The 21,062-nt window shown below is 43.9% G+C and overlaps 1 protein-coding gene across 9 annotated transcripts in view; it reads left to right on the forward strand.

Moving 5' to 3' along the window:
- Nucleotides 1-10,101, forward strand: part of GPR171 (G protein-coupled receptor 171) — a 64,732-nt gene extending 54,631 nt beyond the window's left edge. For 6 of the 9 annotated variants that reach the window (XR_014970708.1, XM_085634897.1, XM_085634898.1 and 3 more), the window contains one exon: nucleotides 1,134-5,010. Coding sequence is in view for 6 of the 9 variants with exons in the window: in XM_085634897.1 (XP_085491023.1) it covers nucleotides 1,178-2,224 (1,047 nt within the window). In the remaining 3 variants the exon portion in view is untranslated. Of the gene's footprint in view, nucleotides 1-1,133 lie in introns of all 9 variants that reach the window. The other 3 variants (XR_014970707.1, XR_014970709.1, XM_085634896.1) reach the window with 2 other exon arrangements.
- The last annotated feature ends 10,961 nt before the right edge of the window (nucleotides 10,102-21,062 follow it).

Consider the following 21,062-nt stretch of genomic DNA (forward strand, 5'->3'; position numbering starts at 1 on the left):
ATTAATTAACTATATTTAAATGAATGAATGTTTCAAAACACTTTAAAAATGATATTGATGTAAAAGAAAAATTTATTTTTTCTCGGTGTAAAACATATGTACAGTTATTTTACTTAAATTTTGAACATTAAAATATTTTTGCTAATTTTTTGTAAAGATTAATAATCTTTTTTACTTTTCCCTTTACTTTACTATAATGACATATCCACATTGGCGTTAGAGACCCCCATCTCCCTATAAAAAGTTACTAGGAGTAATGTTATACTTGCAATTTTGGCTCCACGCCTGATTTCAGAAGATGGCGATATGTAAACCTACACCAAGGGCCCAATTAAAATGCAGACTGGAATGGCTCCAACCATCGTTTGGAGCCCTCCAGCCTGCATCATAATCGGCTGGTCGGATTCCTTTTTTCCGACTGACCCATTTCAAAGGGGTTGGTGGAAAGTGAATCTGAATCAGTTTTCCGAATGGCCTCCGATGGCTCGGAGAGCCCGTCAGCAATTCAGAAACCCTGCGGTAATCCATCGGCCGGCTCTTTCCGGCCGAGGATTACAATGGCAGATTCTCACTGCCTTTCTCTGCCAGCCTTTCCAACACAGGAAGGCATTAGGAATGTGTCTTTGGGGGCAACCAGCAGGGCCCGCATAGGTGTAAAGCCACCTAATGGCGGCCTCGGGGGCACATGTGGTGCTCCCATGTTGATCCCTGCACCCGGTGGCAGGCATCTTGAGCTGCCTGCCACCGGGTGCAGGGATGAACTGCACCTCTGCTCTTTGCAATGAGAGCATGCATTCCATTAGGAATGCATGCTCCCATTGTAAAGTATAGGATTGCGACCAAACAGGGTTCAGTCGCATCCTACTTCCTGGGCTGGAACCGATGTTCAGTTCCAGTTCCAAACCGATGGAATCGGGCCCTTACAAGTAACTTAGCACTTGGAAGTGGTGAAAAGCCAAATGTAGCAAAGTTGCTACAAAGTGTAAGAGTAAACCATTCCAATTGTAAATTTACTTTTGTGAATATCACCCTGCATTTTCATCAACTATGTCCTAATAGTTTTTGTATTGCTACTGTATTTTGCCATAATCTAGTTTAGCTAATTTGTTTTTCTTCAATGTGTCTTTTTTCAGGTCCTGAACGTTTGCATCAGAGACTCGTCTTTCTTTACAAGAAGATGGCTCAAATATGGTCTAATAGGACTTCATATTGTTCAATCTACAGTGATCTGGAACCTTTCACCTACTTCTACTACTTGATATTCTTGGTTGGATTCATTGGCAGTTCTTTTGCACTTTGGGCATTCACCCAAAAAGCATTCAATGAAAAGAGCACCAGTGTGTACCTTATTAACCTGCTGACGGCTGACTTTCTATTGACTCTGGCACTTCCTTTTAAGATTGCAATTGACTTGGGAATTGCTCCTTGGAAACTGAAAATTTTTCACTGTCAAGTCACAGCATGCATCATCTATATTAACATGTATATATCAATCATATTTCTAGGATTCTTAAGTATGGACCGCTCTCTTCAAATACTCAACAGCTTCAAATTCTATCAAATCCGGAAACGTGGATTTGCCAAAATGATATCTGCAGTAGTGTGGGCGTTGGTTCTACTCATCATGGTGCCCAACATGCTGATACCAATTAAGACTATCCAAGAAAAGCCTACTTTGGGGTGCATGGAAATAAAGCAGAAGGTTGGAAGAAACTGGCATGTGCTATCTAACTTCATAAGTATTGCAATATTCATAAATTGCACAGTAATGATTATGATGTCTAATTTCCTTGCCATTAAGCAACTTTGCAAACACCAAGGCACTGATGATTACCAAAGCGTAAAGAAAGAACTCATCAATATTCTGCTTGTTACTGTGGGGTATATAATATGTTTTCTTCCCTACCATATTGTCCGAATTCCATACACCCTAAGCCAGAGTGATGCCATTGTAGCAGACTGCAATGTCAAAAAATCTCTTTTCAAAGCTAAGGAATTTACCTTGTTGTTATCAATATCAAACCTGTGTTTTGACCCTGTCTTGTATTTTCACCTCTCTAAATCCTTTAGATCTACGATTACTGGCACATTTTCAAACAGCAAGATAAGTATGACACAAAGAGAAAAAGAGATATACCGATCAAATCGGTCATACATATTGCATTATAGTCCAGCCAGTGGAAGTGAACTAGAAGTAACAGGGTATCAAACTGCAGTAGATTGAATGTGTTTATTAGTGTTACAAGGTCCAAGAAAGGAACAAACACATCCAGGATCAATGTCAATGTTTTTGCATTGTTACACTTCCTACTATTAGGAATTATTATAAATGATAATGGAAAAGATGGAAAAGAAAAAATACATTAGAAAATTAAATGATGAATCTATCGATTTCCTTTAAAGAATATGCTGTTATGTTGCCACTTTTAGCTGCTGCACATTAATTTATATTTTTGACAGGTCTGGGGATTTATGGGAATCTAAGAATATTTAGACATGCTAAGAAATGAATCTCAGACATTGAAAAGTATGGGCTGTTAGAAAGCTTTAAATGTAATGAAATCTGTTCAAAACAGGCCCTTGAAATCACTTAATTGAAAAGTGAGACATTTCAGTGACTTGTGAGCTATAAAGTGCCAACAAAGCTTTAGGTGTTGTGGAAAAGTAAGGTGGAAAAGGGAAAACTGAGATTAAAAAGAACCTGCAAGAAATTGGGTTATTGGTATGAGTGTGGAAGACCCACTCAGGCAATGACCACAATCCTTGTCAGGCTGAACCACAAAAAGTCACTAGATTAGCCTGTCCTTAGCCCTCCATCTGGTAGCTTGTCACAAAGCAGTCAGACTTAATTTAGAGGCAATATGTAAAGTATTTATGGGGCACATGAGCAATAAAGTGAAAACACAGTATAAGAAAAATCCCAAACCAATTTAGAAAAATAGACTAATCTTATGGTACCAGAATGTCAAAAATCCAATCAGTAGATATGGAGGTATTGATTGAATAAATTGAAGTGAAGGTAGCACCAAGAAGCAGAAAGTGCCAACTGTGGTTAAATGATTGCATTGGACTAGGACAAAGACACTAGTTCAGGTCAACCGAAATGGAGCACAAGCTGGGTATTAGCCCACTGAAAGTTATACCTCAGTATCCTGGTGTTGCAATGAGAGGTCCTGCGTCTGTCTTTGCTGCGTTCCATTTGTTCTGGTGAAGCCTCCGATCAGGCTGCCCAGTATTGCAATGAGAGGTCCTGCATCCGGTTTCTTGGTGCTGCGTTGGTTCTGCGGAAACCTTCAGTTGCACCAGGAGGAGTACACTCTGACCACAGCCTAGAGTCCAGGACATGGGACTTGCCTCTAGAGGATCAGGACTCCCTCCACCTGAGACCAGCAGTAGGGCTCAGGCAGGTCCAGTTGCAGGATGTCGGCTGGGCAGTTTTAGGCAGGCCACTGAAGCTTGTTGTATCGCCTGTAGCTCACACAAGATGTCAGCTAACTGGCCCTTGGCGCCACTTTGGGTGGCCTGGGATGAAGGCAAGTGCAGGCCCAATCTTTCTTCTCAGACAGAAAGGCACTCCTTAAAGCAGCCGGGCAGTTCTTCTTATGCAACTTCAACAGGTTCAGGAGAGCTCTGATGAGTGACTCTAGTGGTCCAGTATTTTTACTGTGCACCAGCCATTGTGTAAGGGAACTCCTTGTCCTACCCCCACATCTGATTCTGGAAAGTTCTTACCCTGTTAAGGCTACTAACTGTCTGGTGGTGACAAACGGCAGGGAAGGTCTGGTGTCAGGTTCTTTTGTTTCTGCAGGAGGCAAATCCCTTTGAAGTGTAAGTGGGGCGTAACCCATCCCCAGTAGTCCTGCCAGGATGGCCAATCCTGTCCACTCCTAAGTCTATTTTGTGTTACTGTCTGAAGGCAATACACAAACCCCACCAATAGAGCCATTCACAGTCATGTGACTCAGGACACTGACAGTAGGCACATATGTTTGGGACAGGAAAATGCCAACTTTTTAGTGGTATTTTCAGAATTCTAGCTTAAAATGTTTTACCTTTAAAGAGGTTTTTAAATTACAATTCATTTGAGTGTAAACAGCATAGCTCCATCTGTTCCCAAAGGTTATCACTAATTAAATGTAATAGGGTAACCCAGTGTTAATCAATGAGAGTGATGGGCAACAGTAAAAAAAACTTTGGGAGTTTTTCACTGTCAGAACATGTAAAACGTAAATACAAATGTCCTACTTTTAAAATGCAATGCATCCTGCCCTTATGAGCAATTAGCGTCTGCCTTAGGGGGTGACTTATAAATATTAAAAAGGAAGGTTTAGGCCTGACGAAATATTTATTTATTTTGCCAGGTGGAAATGGCAGTTTCTACAGACTGCAGTGGCAGGTCTGAGACTTGTTTAAAGGGATACTTTAGTGGATGGCACAATGAGTGCTGCAAGCCCACTGTTAGCATTTACTTTACAGTCCCTAGGTACAAGGAGTACCATCTTCTAGGGACTTACAAGTACATTAAATGTGTCAGTTAGGTGTAGGCTAATGTTACTATGTTTTAGGGAGAGAGCCCACACATTTTAGCACAGGTTAGCAGTGGTAAAGTGTACAGAGTCTCAAATCCAACAGAAACAAATTCAGCAAAACAAGAGAGATGAAGGCAAAAGTGTGGGGGGAATGCAATGCAAAGGATATCAGACCTGACAGAATCTGACAGAAAAAATATCTTTGCTTTCTTTGTAAAGTGCACAGACTTCATAAATGTGCCTTGCTGCTTAGAGGATGCGAAAGGGGGGAGGTGATGAGTGTTGTCTCCTTAAAGAAGACATGCTAAACTCCATTTCAGATAATGAAACTTTGGAGATTTGACTGTTCAGTTGGAAAAAAGTCATAAAGCTTCTCAAGGTATGCCACACCTTGTCATTTTTTCATTTGAAAACACATCTGGCTAATGTACAGTACATGTTTTTAAGTTGTGCACACAAATAAAGATGGAATCTATGTTTAGCCAATAGCAATATATTTAAATCCGGAAAGTGGTGACTGGCACTCAAAACTGTGCTTAGAAACTATGGGCTAGGTGTACGACCCTTTCATTTAGCGGCTCACAATTTGCGAGTCATTGTGAGTCGCTAATTGCGAGGCGCTACATGAAATGTACAACAGTGTTATTACACTGTTTCGCGATTCCCAATGGGGTCGCAAATTGCGAGGCTCATTAATATTAATGAGCCTCCCACAATTTGCGAGCCCATTGGGAATGCCAGCCCTCCCAGGTATGGTGGCCTGCTGGGCTCAGCAGACCAACATGTCTGGGACTGCTTTTTTAATAAGGTAGTTCTTTTTTTTTTTAAATGCAGCCCGTTTTCCTTAAAGGAAAACGGAATGTATTTAAAAAAGGAAAATGAAACTTTTCAGTTTCATTTTGTAAGGGCAGCCAGTAGTCTCTGCTGCTCTTAAAAAATATTTTCCCACATACTCACAAAGGTGAAGGGGCCCCTCGGGACCCATTTATCTTTGCGAGTTGTTTACCACCTACGTGAAGTAGGTGGTAAATTGCGAGAGTTTTGCGGTCGCAAAACATAGTACATAGCATGTTGACTCACTATTAGGAAGGGACGCCCCTTCATAATGGCGGGAGTCGCAAATGCTATTTTGCGATACAGTGACTCGCAAAATAGCATTTGTGCATGCTATTACCCTTTTTTGAGGCTGCAAACGGGAGGATCTCCCGTTTGCAGCTGCAAAAAAGGGTCGTACATCTGGCCCTAAGTTACCAATACAGAAGTTAAAGGTATTATGGCTATGCATACCGATGAGATGGAAGTAATTTAATGCATGTCTTGGTTGCACACTAAAATATCTAAACACTGAATTAGTACAGATGGGTGGTGTGTGCGCTGTTTCACTCTGAGATAGTATTTTCAGTGTATTTCTCAGTGCTTAATTAGTGCCGGTGGTTCCCATGGGCACCTCTGGTGCTTAACTGTGGAGATAAGGATTCTTGAGTCCCACCCATTGGACTCAGTTCTATTCACCATCAGTAGAAGAGTGACTGGTTGCCCTGGGCCTGCAGGATGGTCCGTAGAGGTCCAGGCATGCTTGTAGCGGGTTTTGCATCATGATGACCCTGAGAAGCAGACAAGCCTCATACTGGCCCATGAGCAAGGTATGATGCATTTCTTTCTCTCTTTCCAAACTGAATTACTCAGCAGATATCCCTACTCTTTGCCAATTCCCAACTCCTGACTCTCTCTCAGCCCCAAAGCCGTAGGTACCTGCCTCCTGGGATATTCTAGGCTACCCAAGTGAGGTGGCAGTGATGGGGAGGCAGGTTTGAATGTGATGTGGTGCTTCCTACTGTACAGTGGAGTTACTGAGCTATTCTCTTAGTTTTGCCCTCATGAGTAGTGAGACTGTTGCTTTCTGTGCTGAACCCATGGTTCTCTTGTTTTGGGAGTAGATGTGCTGTCTAGGCTACCTTTCACAGTGGGCATATGAGAGAAGCATGAGTAGAGTACAAATGTGAGAATAAGTGGAGAGTGAGTTTGTATTCAGAGAAAGGAGGGAATGTCAGTGAGAGGAATAAAAAAGCCAACGAAAAATAGCACCAGTGACCTTGCAACCAACCTTCATCGGATCTGGCTGTGATTGCCACGGCCTATGTGTGCTGTGCTGCCAATCTGCAGCTTTCTTACTTTCCTACTGACTGCTGCTGTCCAATAGGCTCAACACTGCCCTCATAGCGCAAGAGAGTCCCACCGACCACATGACTTAATGCTTGAGCCAGTACCGGAGGGCTAGGCTCCGGACATTCACAGAACATCCCTGATTTAATCTGTTTCCACTTAGAGAAAGAATAGTGGCATGCACAGCGGCAGCAGATATGCACAGCAAGCGACAGGCATGTATCACATCACCAGTATGAGCGTCAGTGCGCCAGGATCAGAAATGGGAACGTACGACCCAGATAAGAAGACTCTGAACTAACTGTGGTATTAGTTAAAAATGAAAAAAAAAGACTCCAAGAGGCCAGCGAATTGAAAAAAAAGTGAACATTTACCATTAATGCAAAATGTTGATGCCACATTGATTTCGGGATGTCCTCGTTAGAGTTGTAACAGACCTACATGCACCTCATCATTTTAACAAGCCCCTGTGACTCCGTTTGCAGGGTTGCAATATATTTCGTTTACTGTATTTTTTTATTGGAAATTGTTAATATTGTTATACTGTGTTCAAAGACTTTGTTTAACTGTGCTACCCACAGTTCCCCGACACGGTGCTGTACTCCGCACCCACTACTTTAAGGAAAGTGCTTGGTCAAAGAGTTACTGTTACATCTGTGTGAAGTATGGCAAAGGCCAGATCTGGCAAAAGACCCAACCATGTGTTGGCAAGGATTAACCACCACACTGCTCCTGGGAAGATGACTTTAAACACTTGACTGATCCCGTACAGTCGACAGATGGATGTCTGGACTAAGAAGACATCTGCAGCACAGCTCGTTGGACCTCACGTGACTAAATAGAAACAGAAAAAAAGTAGATTCTGTGATGTCTGGTCAACAGTGGCATGTCACTCAATCTTGTCCCTCAGCCATGACTCCCACTTCTGACAAATGTGCAGTAAATGGCATGTGAGCACTCGTCCCTGGCCCTGCTAATGCCTTCTCTGGTATATGCTCCCTTCTGGAACCGGTAACATGGTTGTCTCTCTTCCCAAAATTGCTCTTTCTTGTTGTCCCTGGGATGCATTACTTTAGATAACTCCCATCTTGGTTTGTTCCTCTCCCAGGAGATGCTCTGATCGGATGAAGAGCCTTATCCTGCTATGTTTGTTTCTTTTCTTAATGCCCATTCATGTGCATGTCACCTTCTGTAGCCTCAACTTCTCAACTTAGGGATTCCCCTCCTGATAGACCTGCAGGGTAAGGCCCTCCAGAAGCCATTTCCAGGTGTATCTTTCCTGATGCCATACCCTCCTATACCCCTACATGGTCACAACCCATCATGTCTGACAGTTCTTAGCATTTGAACCTAAGCTACAAAACTATGAATAAGAACAACCCTTCTCTCACTACCTAGCCATGGCGGTGTGGCACCAGCTTTAGAGGTGGGCCATTCCCTTGGTGGAAGTGGGTTGCACGAGTGGTGCAAGATGGTGGTGGGCTCAGTAAAAAAAACTTAGGCCACCAGCACTTCTAGTGATTTAGAAACTAAGCACTGATGAGACTCCAGTGGGCAAATGGGTTATTCACAATTTTCTGAACTGAACCTATATGAGCACAACAACCATGATAGATACCTCGGTGCGTTGATGACTTCAAGTCACATATGATGAAAAGGAGAAAGACATGACTTCCTACTAGCAATTGTCCTTGTGGACTAGAGAGGGGGAATAGTTGCAGCTTTGCCTTCACCCAACCCCTGAAGATGTCAAATATGCAAGGCAGACAGTTTATGAAAGAAATGATTGAGCCAAACGCAGGGGATTCAACTGGATAAGCAAGAACATATGATGTACTGGTGTCACTTACTGTCTGCAAGTTTTGTGTTTTTACCTGTGCTGTACATAATAGTTGAGGGTGCTTGTTTGCTTAGCTGTAGTTATTCCTGTATGTTAGGTACAGGTGCAAGGCATTCAGCCAAGGACACTGTAGAATAGTTAGTAAGGTTTTCTGGTTGTAATTTAAATGATAGATGGTTGTGTCAGGAATTACGTTTCTAATAAGTTTTATTAATGGGATTACACATTTCCCAAAAGTTCAAGTGCCCAAACCCTGTAATTATCTTTTTGAGTCAATACAAGGGGTATGAGAAGTGCATTTTTATCTCTTCAAATATTCTGCCAGATTTTATCTGTTGAAATTCATGCATGGAAAAAAGTAGAGTAATTTCACTGTGCGTGTACTTAAAGATTAGAGCCCAAAGTCCTATTTTGCTCCCAATTAGGTATTACTGCAGTATGTGGATTGGGTACTGATTTAGAGTTGCCTGATAAATGGACAGTTCTCCAATTTCTGGAGAAAGGGCAAGGTTTGATGGGGAATCCTCTTGCAGTGTATGAAAGGAAATTCCGCTGATAGATTATCTTCTAGATTTAGAACTGTTTTGAAAAATTGGCTGCTAATCACTAAATCTAAGAAAAGGAATGATAAACCACACACTTCCAGTGAAGAAGCAAGATTAGCACATAGCACAGAAGACTGGCAGGATACCTGTCACAAGTAGTAGACCAAAAGTAATGCACATTAGCGTTTTGTTCTTCCTTGTGATCCTGGAGGTGTACCATTTGAGGTACATGGGTATTCCTATTTAACCACCCAAGTTTTTTTTATACAAATCCCTAGTTACTAAAAAAGTTAGATAGGGATTCACATAAAACATTATTCCTCCTCAAGAAAAGTTTTTTTCTCTCGTAACGGTTCTATGTTTGCATGTGGGCTGTAATGTATACCACACACACAAAGTGAGCATAGTATTTTGCACAGGACAGATCGCCTTGCAGTACAAAAACCTTTGCTTAACATCACTCACACATCTTTGCACTATAGTGTAACGGTGTGCGTGTTTTGGATGCATGACAGCCTAAAGAGCACCAGCGTAGAGAATGAGAAAAACAGTGCCATATCTAGATGGGGATGTCCCCTAACGGATAGAGCGGTGGACGTCAATGCTGGGGAACCAGTTTCGAGTAGCAGTAGGGACGCTCAGCATTCCGTGCTTCTGGGTGAATCACTTAACCTCCCAGTGCCTAACAAAATTAATGTGTCCATCTGTAATGCAACTGGTACTCATGTAAAGCTCTTTGGTACCTTCGGGTCGAGTTCGCGCTACATTAAACTCCCATTTCCCACCTAGATATGTTGTTTTTCTGCTCTTTCCCTTTCAAACATCACAGTGCCACAACTTTGTTTGCTGCACTGTCTTGTGTTATTTCTTTGTAAATTTGACCCATATTCTTGAGCTGCAGTGTGTCTGTGGGGAGAGATATATTGGCATCAAGCTCTTTCTTAAAGTATCTGCAGACTTATTGGCAATTCTATGGCAACTCCAACTTGTCAAGCACACTATCATAGGGTAGCCACTAAAGAAAGACCCAAACAACTTCATACCCTTGAAAGTTGTGCAACGAGCCAGCAAAGGTTCTTAAAAGGGCTGGGTATGCTAAGTTCCTTGGGGCAACTTGCTGGTGTGACGAGCAGTGTGCGACCAACCTTTGCACAATTTATTACGGCTCCCTTGAGCCAACGGGCTGACGAGCCTTGGATCTGCACCTGCGCGCCATGAGAGGTACTTGACCTGTTTTAATTAAATTTTGGCAGTCCACGCGGCACCCCTTTACACTGACCTGCTCCTTGCTGACGAGAGGCAACTACCTCGAAACACGTGTCCAGGGATGGCTAACGCAACACATACTGTTCTTTATACATCGTGGCATAGGCGTACTCGCCGTCGCCACTACATCTACCACAGTTCCTTGGGGCAACTTGCTGGTGTGACGAGCAGTGTGCGACCAACCTTTGCACAAGTTTCACATTTTGATTCATAATTCAGGCAGTGGCTGCGCGCAGGTATGGTGGGAGTGACTCTCACTGTCCCTGACCACTTACAGCACCACTGTGGCAGTCATTATTAAGCAATAATGTTTCATGTTTCCCCTCATATACAGTTGTTTTATTTCTGATACACCGACTCGTCCAGTTCATTTATTCCTTATTTACTTCATAGGCGCCCACATTCCGCTTCACCACAGATTTTATCCAGTTTTATGTACTTGGATTAAGAAGTTCAACAAACACTTCCGGGAGATTGAAGATGAGTGCCATTTTGGATCGGTATCAAAGCCTAGCATTGTTCCAATGACTTTCAAAAGAATGTCAAAACTGTAAAAACAAGTCCAAGTAATTAAAGTAAGAACTTGTGGCCCTAAACGAACCACTACAGTTTTTAATTATTCTCCATTATAAACAATTACATGCCTTGTAAAGATTGCAAAAGAGCCTTGATTGATGACATAAACAACGGTATTTATTTCAACGTAAAACTTGGCCTATATTGGAAGGAAAGGTCATACTGAGTAACTTAGAAATGTGTCAGTTTTCTCTGTACATAGTCTCTATAGTATAATTTATGTAAATCAAAGTGAAGCACAGGCCCTAAAAAAGAAATATTGCTTAAAGTAGAGCAAATAACATTATTACTTTGTGTTTACTTTGCAGTAACTTCCTTCATTAAAGCTAAACAGATTGCACAGCTCAATAGAGCTGCCTTGGAAACGTTGCCAACAGAGCATAATTAAACTAAATTAGCTGCTTTGAAATGCCTGGTTAAAGGTTAATGAAGTAGCAATGTGTGTGTTCGATTTGAAACAATACCTGGCATGGTATATGGGAACTGGTACCACACATATATGGGCTTTCTAGATAAAAATGAAACGGAGAGCAGAGTTTAATCCCTTATTGTGCGTCCATTCTCAGTCAGAATAACCGTTTATAAAATAATGCAACAGCTGGCTACTGTCGCTTTAATGCAAGACTTTGCACTATTACATTTACTTAATACAATGAAAATTGTCACTGACAAAGGCAATAGGTTTAATATTTGAATGACAAATGGGTTCTTCATGGGTTATCACGCTTGAGTGTTTGGGAGTATGGATAGGTGAGGGGTGAAACTGAAGATGAGACAGTGAGAGTTTGAGTGAGTGCATGGGTGGATGAATGGTTATATGCCTGAGTGCATGGGTGAGAGAATGAGGAGTATGCATATAGATTGGTGAGTGATTGAAGAATGGAGAGCAACTTCAAACCACCAATAGGATAGCGGCCAACACCAGCATCGTACCCTCAGGTATCCCAACAGCAACTCATCATTTTTCTCATCCTTTCACCCATCCTGAAAACTGAAAATGTTTCCACTCTGCACCTTTCATTCCAACTTTTATATGATAAATATTCCTTGACGACCTCGGTTTGGTAGCCCTTGTTCAAGAACATGACGTGTCGCTGAAATTAGTAGTCTATAGTTCCATAGAGGACATGTAAGCAGAGAATGACTGTCTTGTCTTGGCAAATGAATATAGATTTAAAGTCTGTCTGTAATGGGCGTTGATCTCTGATAGATGGGTTTGACAGTGGCACAAATAAATGAAGGGGAACACCAGCACCTGCATTATACCACAGCCAATGGAAGGCCTCCTTAAATATACCTACTGATTAAACTTTAATTTTCACTCACCCGCAAAAAATGTGTCTCTATTACTGGGAGGACTGTAAGTGTTGACAAATTAATTGGAAATAAAAATTATTACTCTTGAAACTTTATGATGTTAGGGAAGGAGGTAAACCTTTCAAAACTGTAAAAAAGTGATATCCGGAAAAAGCATGAAATCCGTCCCTAGAAAGACAGTCAGTAAAAAAAGAAGAATTCCATCTGATACTGATTTGGCAGCTTTTATCCACAGAAGTAGACATAATATCAATCAATCTTCAGCTTTCCTGGAAAAACATGGCAATTGTTCAGTGTCCAACCTCTAAACCATCCCTGTGCCAGACCACATTAATAGTCATTCATCCATTTCAATCTCATTTTGTTCCACTGTTCAAAGAATACCTCACTGGGTTCAGGACCCTTCTCCATGAACTCAGAAGTTCAGCCCTTCCCCCTATGCATGCTATTGACTTTCACATTCCCTCTACCTATAATGTAGATGAAAATCCTACTTCACCATTATCCCCATACATAACTATTGTTACCAGTTTACAAACTATTCATTAATAGTTATCTAAGTGTAGCACTTTTCTCAACTCAGAAGAAACAAATATAAACTAAATTCCCTTCATTTACAAGCTTTTGTGCAGGTTCTCCTTATTAAAGTAGATTTGTTCTATATATGTGTTTTACCTAAAATTGTTTAGCATTTTCATTAAATAGGCAATAGTGTCCTCTGTTACTTCTGACACTTTGAAGTGCAGCATGACATTTAAAATAAAAGTTAGAATATTTTACTTGGAAAACACCACTGCTGCGTTCAATATTAACAACAATGTGTTGCATTTGTGAGGCCTGTCATGGACAAGGTAAGTCTCATGTCATGGGCTGAAAGGGTCAGGTCTAGCGGGATTATTTACAGTTTGGTGGATGTGGGACAGCTTCCAAAAATTGGCCAATGTCTTGTGTGCCCTATATAGAGTTCAGACCTATGTATACACTTTGAACAGGATGAACAGAGCATGCGACAAGCTATAAATAACACACCAGTCTTGCCCATTGACCCCCCTCTAGAGTAGCATGAAGCCTCACTCCACTTGAATGATCATCAACAGGGAAGGGTAGGTGGTAATCAAACGCAATGAGGAAACAGTCCATTAGACGCCGCTTCCACCGTACAGCTCACGGCTCCTGGAACTGGCAGGCAGTAGTTTTCAAGGATCCATCAAGCTCTCCCAGTGCTCCTTCCACAATTGCTATTATGTATTACATTGTGATGCTTGCACTCTTTATGGAGAGAGGTTGCAATGATAGAGTTCTGTGAATGTGGGGACAGAGCTCTTCTGTCTCCTGCAGGACTCCGCCACAGCACACGTTGCTGTGCACAATGAGGTCTAAAACTAATTTCCTCTTTAATCGTTATAAAGTGGACTGTGAGTAGTTCCTTGGTAAAGTGATGAATTTGCACATCTATTATTGCCTCGAGTAGGAGGCTGGTTGCAGATCAGCTTTAGGTTTTTAGTTGTACTGTTCATTTTCACAGACACACAGCTTAGACTCATGAAAGAAGGAGAAGTGTCTTAAGGACAATGACATTAAACATTATAGACCTTCCCGTTTAGCAGCTAGAAACAAACTGGCTTGTAAGGAAAGTTAGAGAGCTCAATATGAAGGATATAAGACTGTGGACTCTGAAAAGGATTGGAAAGCTGGGATGGGGAAGGGTATAGACCCTACACATTTTCCTCACACTCTTCTATGAGAAAGGTATTATTTGAAGCTAGTGGTCTTTACATAAAACCTTTTATTGAAGCTTGTCTCAAAGACACACTGATGCATTTGAATCTGTAAGGAAAGTTTATTTAAATCTAATAAATGCGCCATCTCATTTCCCAGTATGGATAGAATTTAATTAAGTTACAGGTTTCAGTGTTCCATTCTAACATAAATAATTGAGTTTAGAGAGGTTCATGGTTCCCAGTCACACTTGGGTCCTGATTTAGAGCTTGACTGATGCGTTACTCCACCACAAATGGGACCGATGTCCTGTTCCCTTATTACAAGTGCATTACATCCTATGGCACTTGTAATAAGGCCAACCGGACACCTTGTATGTTTATGACAGAGTAACCCATCTGCCAAGCTCCAGATCAGACCCCTAGACATAAACATATTCATGATGTTTTTACTGATTGTACAAGGTAAACAGGTGACTTTGTATATTTTGAAGTTGTTTGTGGGTATCATCTAACCTCTGACTTGCTTCTTTGGAAGGCAAAGCATCTGCATTGATATGAAATGGACAGGAAAAGACTAAGGCATCAAGTGAAGCACAATAAAAGCACTATGTTGCCTTACTTTAGGCAACTTTCCAACGCAAATTATGATTTGTGTTAGAAAGTAAATCCCATCACAACACTTTGCTCTAGGTTTGCCTCACTTTTGTTATGCAAACCCAGTGCAAAATGTTAGTAAATCTGGGCCCTGGAGTTCATACAAGCAAAGCTAAGGAAAGGAGGATTTACAGGGTGGCCTCACACCCCCACCTCCTTAAAATTACGATCTGTAAGCTGCTTCTGTAGATGTTTGTTTGTATTAAAGTTAGTAATGAATTGAGGACCCATTCATACCAGTATTATAGCCTCATTAGAATTTGAAGTATGCAATGTACCCAAGATGCAGGTGTAACAGCTTTATTGCATGTACATACATTGGTTCATCTCAGCACAGGGCTAATTAACTGCTGAACATCCAAATTGTTTAACATCTTACATTTCCAAAACGCCTAAACCAGACGAAGCACCGAGCAGGGATAATGCCAATAGAGCTATAATACAAACAACTAATAGAAACTGATACACCTGCACCCCAATCTTTACTGATGGCTATTGTCTGCTTTATATCCTGCTCTGTTTCACCTTCTATCGTCGTCTGCCAATCTCCTTCACACACTCAAAGGTTTACTCTATCCTTGTGTACACCATCATGTCACCAGACCTTGAGCCCCACTTCCACTATTATTCTACTGAGCATTTATCTAAGCATCCCTGTGAGACGTTGGCCTGGCATATGCTGTTCCTAGTTATAGGGACACCTTGCACCGGTCCAATTCGACTCTTATTGATGATAGGTTTAAGACAACCTTTAAAGAAAGCTATCCTAGTGGTAGCTGTGGAGAGCAGCCTTCAGGCTAAGTCTTGAAGGAGTGTTAAGCTTATTGTTTTACCATAATAACCTCTTGAATATCCAAATGAAAGAGTAGCCCACACAGGTATATATATAAAATATATGTATTTATTCTAGACAGAATCCCACAGTCACTTTATGTGGCTAGTGGCAAAGTTACATTTCAAACAAGCATTTATAAACACAATAAATAGCACAGAAATCAATGGGCCCCAGGGGGGGACCAAACCATATACTAAAATAGTGGTATAAGAACCACGACAATTCTACAGGCAATGCCTAGGGCATTCAGGATCGCTTGCCCCTTCAGAATCTACCCACAGTTAAGAGGAAGGGGACCCACGGGAGGCGTGTGCAGTGCGAGAAGCTGCTATCGGGATCGCAATGTTAGCCTATGGAGAATGTCGCGGTTGAATAATTAAAGGTTAAGGACACTTCTAGCAACAGTACAAAGTTAAGGCTTGAGACTTAAGGCTTTGGAGAGCCCACCCCCACGGGAGTACCGAAGTACCACTGTTACCTGCCCCAGGGAAGCCGGGTGCATAGGTCGATTCTGGTGTCGGGTCGCGGGCTGATTTTCTATGGAAAAGTAGTCCAAACTGCTGCTAGCTGAAAGCGTCGTTGAAGTCGTGAAGATTAAAGTTGAAGAGAAGATAAAGATGAACCTGAAAGCAGAGGGGACAGAGTCTGGGTCACAGCACAGTGACCAGGGAGCTCACAGGAAGGAGCTCGTGGATGTCGGGTGCTTCAGGTGAGGAAGGTACAGCTGGGCTCTGCAGTCACGGGCTCCGGGAGGCTTCAAGGAAGGCCAGCTTCGGGAGGGCAACTGTCCCACGTTGGATGAGGGTCGCTGCGGTGTTAGTGTCCCGATTGGATCCACTAAGCATTGGCAACCTCAACCCACGCGAGATGTACAAAGCAGCTGCTGGTGCAGACCCACGAGGTCTGAGGGTTCTCTCCTTCGCAGGGAGCGTAGAGCAGGCCTGGAGCAACCAGGGGAACTCCTGGAAAAGTAGATTGTCCTCCGCCAGGGTCCACAAGTCGAGAGACAAGGGACCGCGGAGGGCAGCAAATGGAGTGCGTAAAGGGCTCCCATGGGCCACCGGAGTGGACTAGGGGGCTGAGCTTTGGCACAGATGCTGCTTGAAGGTTGGCTCAGAAATGGGCCAAAGCACAACTTCCCCACTGGTCGGGGTCGTGTGCTATGCAAGAGGTGGCCGGGGTCTTGGGGTATGCAGGGATCTTGGCACCCACGTGGTCAACGGTGCTCAGACTTGCTGGGCACGCTCACAGGACTCTGGGATGCACTGGAGACCCACCTCAAGGTTGATGGAAGGCGTCGAAGTTCGTGAGAGCAGCGAAGTTCCAACCGGGTATCTTGCAGTCTTTTAGGTGCCTGCCAAGCAGGGGGATAACTCCTTTATCCCAAGGGAGATTTCTTCAGTCAGCTGGGCAGCAGCTCATCGAAGGTCAGTTCTGTGAAGTCCTGTACGGAATCTAAGGCTCTAGGGCAAAGTTATTCCCATATATCCCCAAGATTAGGGGATGGTCCCAAATAGAGCCTACCAATCAGAGTAGAGGCGGGAAAGGGTGGCTACACCCACTCCCCTTTGTGTGTTTCCCGCCTGGGCGAGGGGCAGGATGCCCCTGAACCGGTTCCAGGCGGTGTATGCAGAATTGGGGCTCTGCAGCTGCCTACGTGCAACTCTGAAAGGACATTTGGTGCACCCACCCTGTTCCAATCCACATATCCTGTCTGGGGAGGTGCTGGCACCTCCCTGCCACAGGAGCCCTATTGTCCAGATGGCGAGGCCGGGGTTTTCCCCAGCAACAGCCAGCCAGAGTCGTGTAGGTGGCGGACAGTAGCCATTTTGTGGTACATGTGCACTTTTAAATTGGTGTCTAAATTCTACCGCTTTTCCCATATCACCCTCCTAGCAAGGGGGAATCGTACCCTCATGCCCATGGCTGGTCTGGGGGTATGATTCCTTCATGTTTGACACCAAACACGATATGGTTCTGTGTAGCCATTCCCAAGTTACAGCGATGACGCAATAACTTATAATGCGGTTAAGAGTATATGGTATGGCTACACTACAAACAACCCAGTAACGGTTTTACGAAGGTTGCAGAGAGGTCCTACTCACGTAGGGGTCCCCCCTCACACATACCTCAGCACCCAGCCCTGTAGGATTACCAGGGCATGCCATAGGGGTGACCTATGAGAGTATATGTGTTGTAATGGTATGGGATATAGGGTACCTACATCCCTGTAAGGGGTGCTAGCACCACCTTACCCAGACTACAGTAGTGGTCTGGTGGTGTCAGTTTGGGTGGCTGTCCCAGGGTGGCACAATAAGTGCTGCAGCCCTGGTAGGCCTACTGGGGGACCCATGCCCTGGGTACCTAGGGTACCATCTACAAGGGACTGGTAGGGCATGCCCAGCATCCAATTAGGTTTGTACCTAGAGTACTTTACATCAGTTTTAGGGAGAAAGCAGATAGGCTGGGGTCCAGGATAGCAGGATCCCAGCCAGACTAGTCAAAAACCACTTAAATACCAGGCAAAAAGTTGGGGGCAACCATTAGTCAGATTCCACTCTCCTACATAACCCCCCCCCCCCCAAACGAAAGGAGATAAGGCTAACCTTGTCCAGATAAGCCTTTATTTCCTGAGTGGCCATATAAGGAAGAACCTGTACTAACATGGTTGCTCCCTGTGTCATGGTCCACTTGGGAAATTCTACCCCAAGGGGTTCTAGAGTTTCTCCAAAGTCTAGGGAAATCACCTGTATTGGTTTTTGGGTCAGAGGTGGGCTGGTGGGGTGTCTGAGTCTGGAAGTGAGGCCCTACTTGGGTTGGTCTCAACCTCCTCAGATCACTGGCCACTATGGAAGCCTTTCTGCCCATGACTGTGTCATATCTGGCCCTAAGGGTCAACCTCTGGCTGCCTACAGCTGGGGGTTGGATCCCTTTGGCTGGAATAGTGGAGGGTCCTGGAAGGTTTGGGGCAACTAGGCCCCAGGTTTCCCTGTTCCCAACAACATCCATTTGAGGGGTGCCTATACCTAAAGGTAAGGGGGATCCCTCAGTTTGTAGAGGAATGTTCACCTGGCTGAAACTACTCTGCTGGGTGTCCCTAATCTGTTGATGAGGGGATTCCTCTGGACAGGGGCCCAGTAAGGGTCCACTGACCTCCCTGACCTCTGCAGCCCTGGGCTGACTGAGGCAGGGTAGAGAGGGGCAGGATACCTGCTCCAGACTGGGTACCACCTTGGAAGGGTCCCCTGCCATCAGAGAGGTGGGCAGGCCAGGCCTGTCCACTTCTGGGGCAGTGACTTCACAAGGGGCAGGATCAGTTCCCTGAGAAACTTGACCCTTACCTGTAGTCTGGTGGGGGGAGGACTGTTCCTCTTCCCCTATGCTCTCTGTTTGGGTAGAGTGATCCATAGTTTCAGGCTTCACTCTTTCTATTTTTTTCTGGGGTGGAGGTGAGGCCCTCAGGGTCTCATCCACTCTCTCAGGGATTCCTACCATTTTCAAATGGGCCTTGTGGTCAACCTCAGCCCAGGCTGAGATTTCCAGATCATTCCCCAGTAGACAATCTACAGGCAAGTTTGGGGACACTGCCACTCTCTTTGGGCCAGTGACCCCTCCCCAGCTGAGATTTACTACTGCCATGGGATGGTCTGTCCTGATTCCATCTATGTTGGTCACCTGGTAGCTAAACCCAGGTAAAAGCTGATCTAGGGGCACTAGCCTCTTGGTCACCATGGTGACACTGGCCCCTGTGTCCTTATAGGCCACCGCCTTCTGACCATTGATTATTGGTTCTTGTCTGTACCTGCCCAAAATATTGGGGCTCATGGTAAAGTTGGCAAACCCCATGCCACCATCACAGACCATAGTTGCTTGAGTAGGGGACCTGGATAGGCCAGAGTCCCCCTGAGTTCCCCAAGAAATCCCAACTAAATTTTTGGGTGCACTCCCACCACCTGGGGGATTACTACTAGTAGCAACAGGAGGTGTTGGAGCTGCTTTTGGAGGAACATTTTCTTTATTGCCATTCTTTGGACAGCTGGAGTCAGTTTTCCAGTGGCCAGGTTGCTTACACACATGGCAATATGGTTTCTTGTTATTAGAGGAAGTATTTTGGGACCCACCCCCAGCACTGGATTTTTGGGGCCCTTCAGAGGACTTTTCTTGTTTATCATCCCCACCTTTCTCTTTGGGCTTAGTGGAATCCTTTTTCTGGTCACCAACTTGGTTCTTAGGCCTAATCCTGGTTCTGACCCATTTGTCTGCCTTCTTTCCCAATTCTTGGGGAGAGGTCAGATCAGAGTCCACCAGGTGCTGGTGTAAAAGTTGGTTTTGACAATTATTAAAGAATCTGCTCCCTCATTATGAGATTATACAATCCTTGATAATCATTAACTTTACTGCCATTTAACCAACCTTCCAGTGCCTTGGTTGCACAATCCACAAAGTCTACCCAATCTTGATTCTGTGCTTTCTGGGTGTCCCTGAACTTAAGTCTGTATTGATCAGTGGTTAAGCCAAACCCATCTATTAAAGCAGCTTTCAAGATATAATAATCATCAGCATCCTCTTCTCTTACAGAGAGGAGCTTGTCTCTACCTTTATCTGAAAAGGAGAGCCACAGGATTGCTGCCCACTGCTCTACTGGGACCCTCTGTACTCTACAGGCCCTTTCAAGAGCAGATATCCATTTGTGGATATCATCCCCATTCTGATAGGGGGGCACAATATTATGGAGGTTCCTATTGTCAGGGACTTTCTCTCTAACTCTAGGGGTTTCATCACTGCCACCAGGGGTCTCTAGACCCCACTTCTTTGAAGCTTTCTGAAGCTCCAGGGCTTCCCTGTCCAAATCTAACTGTTCTCTTTTAAGCTGAAGCTTAGCCTGCTCAAATTTGATCAGTCTGCATTTCCTCTCATGAGAGGATTCTCTTCTCTGAGAAGAGGCAGAGGACCCTTTGGATCTCTCAGAATGGTTGGATCCCACTGAGGGGGATCTGTTCCTTCTGGGATCCACCACTCTCCTTTTAAGGATGGAGGGAGTGCCTCTTGGGCCATCACCTCCAGTTTGTGAGTGGTTTGTTTCTTCCAGGTCAGGACTTTCATCCTCTTCCTGGTCCTCATCAGAGTCCACTCTGGGAGTGTCCTCTTCTGATGGATGCCCACCCACTCTGTCTGTCCCTCTGGACCCTATGGACTCCATAAAGTCTGCTATGAGCAGGATTTCCCTGAGACGTTGGGTGTTGGCACCTTTGTTTGTCTTCAGTTTTCTAAGGGTGCACATCTCCCTGAGCTCTGCAAAGGAGAGATGATCATACTTATCAACTGGGACCCTTTGGGGTCCTTCCATAGCCTTAGTGGCACCTTTATCTGAAGACATGTTTAGTGTAGTGATAGTGGTGTATCTACCTACACTAAGTGTGGCCTACTGAACCCTCTCTTGAGTTGTAGTCAAGGTGTGCTAAACCCTCTACACACAACTCTAAGTTCAGTAGAACTTATTGTATTCTAGCTTGAATTTATATGTACCTTTGGTACCTTGTGGCTTTCACTTTAGAAATTCAATTTGTTATCTGGTAAAACAATGGCAAGCTTGAATCCCACCGCTGCACACCAATG

This window comes from Triturus cristatus, chromosome 11 (genome assembly GCF_964204655.1).
Source record: "Triturus cristatus chromosome 11, aTriCri1.1, whole genome shotgun sequence".
Lineage (NCBI taxonomy): Eukaryota > Metazoa > Chordata > Amphibia > Caudata > Salamandridae > Triturus > Triturus cristatus.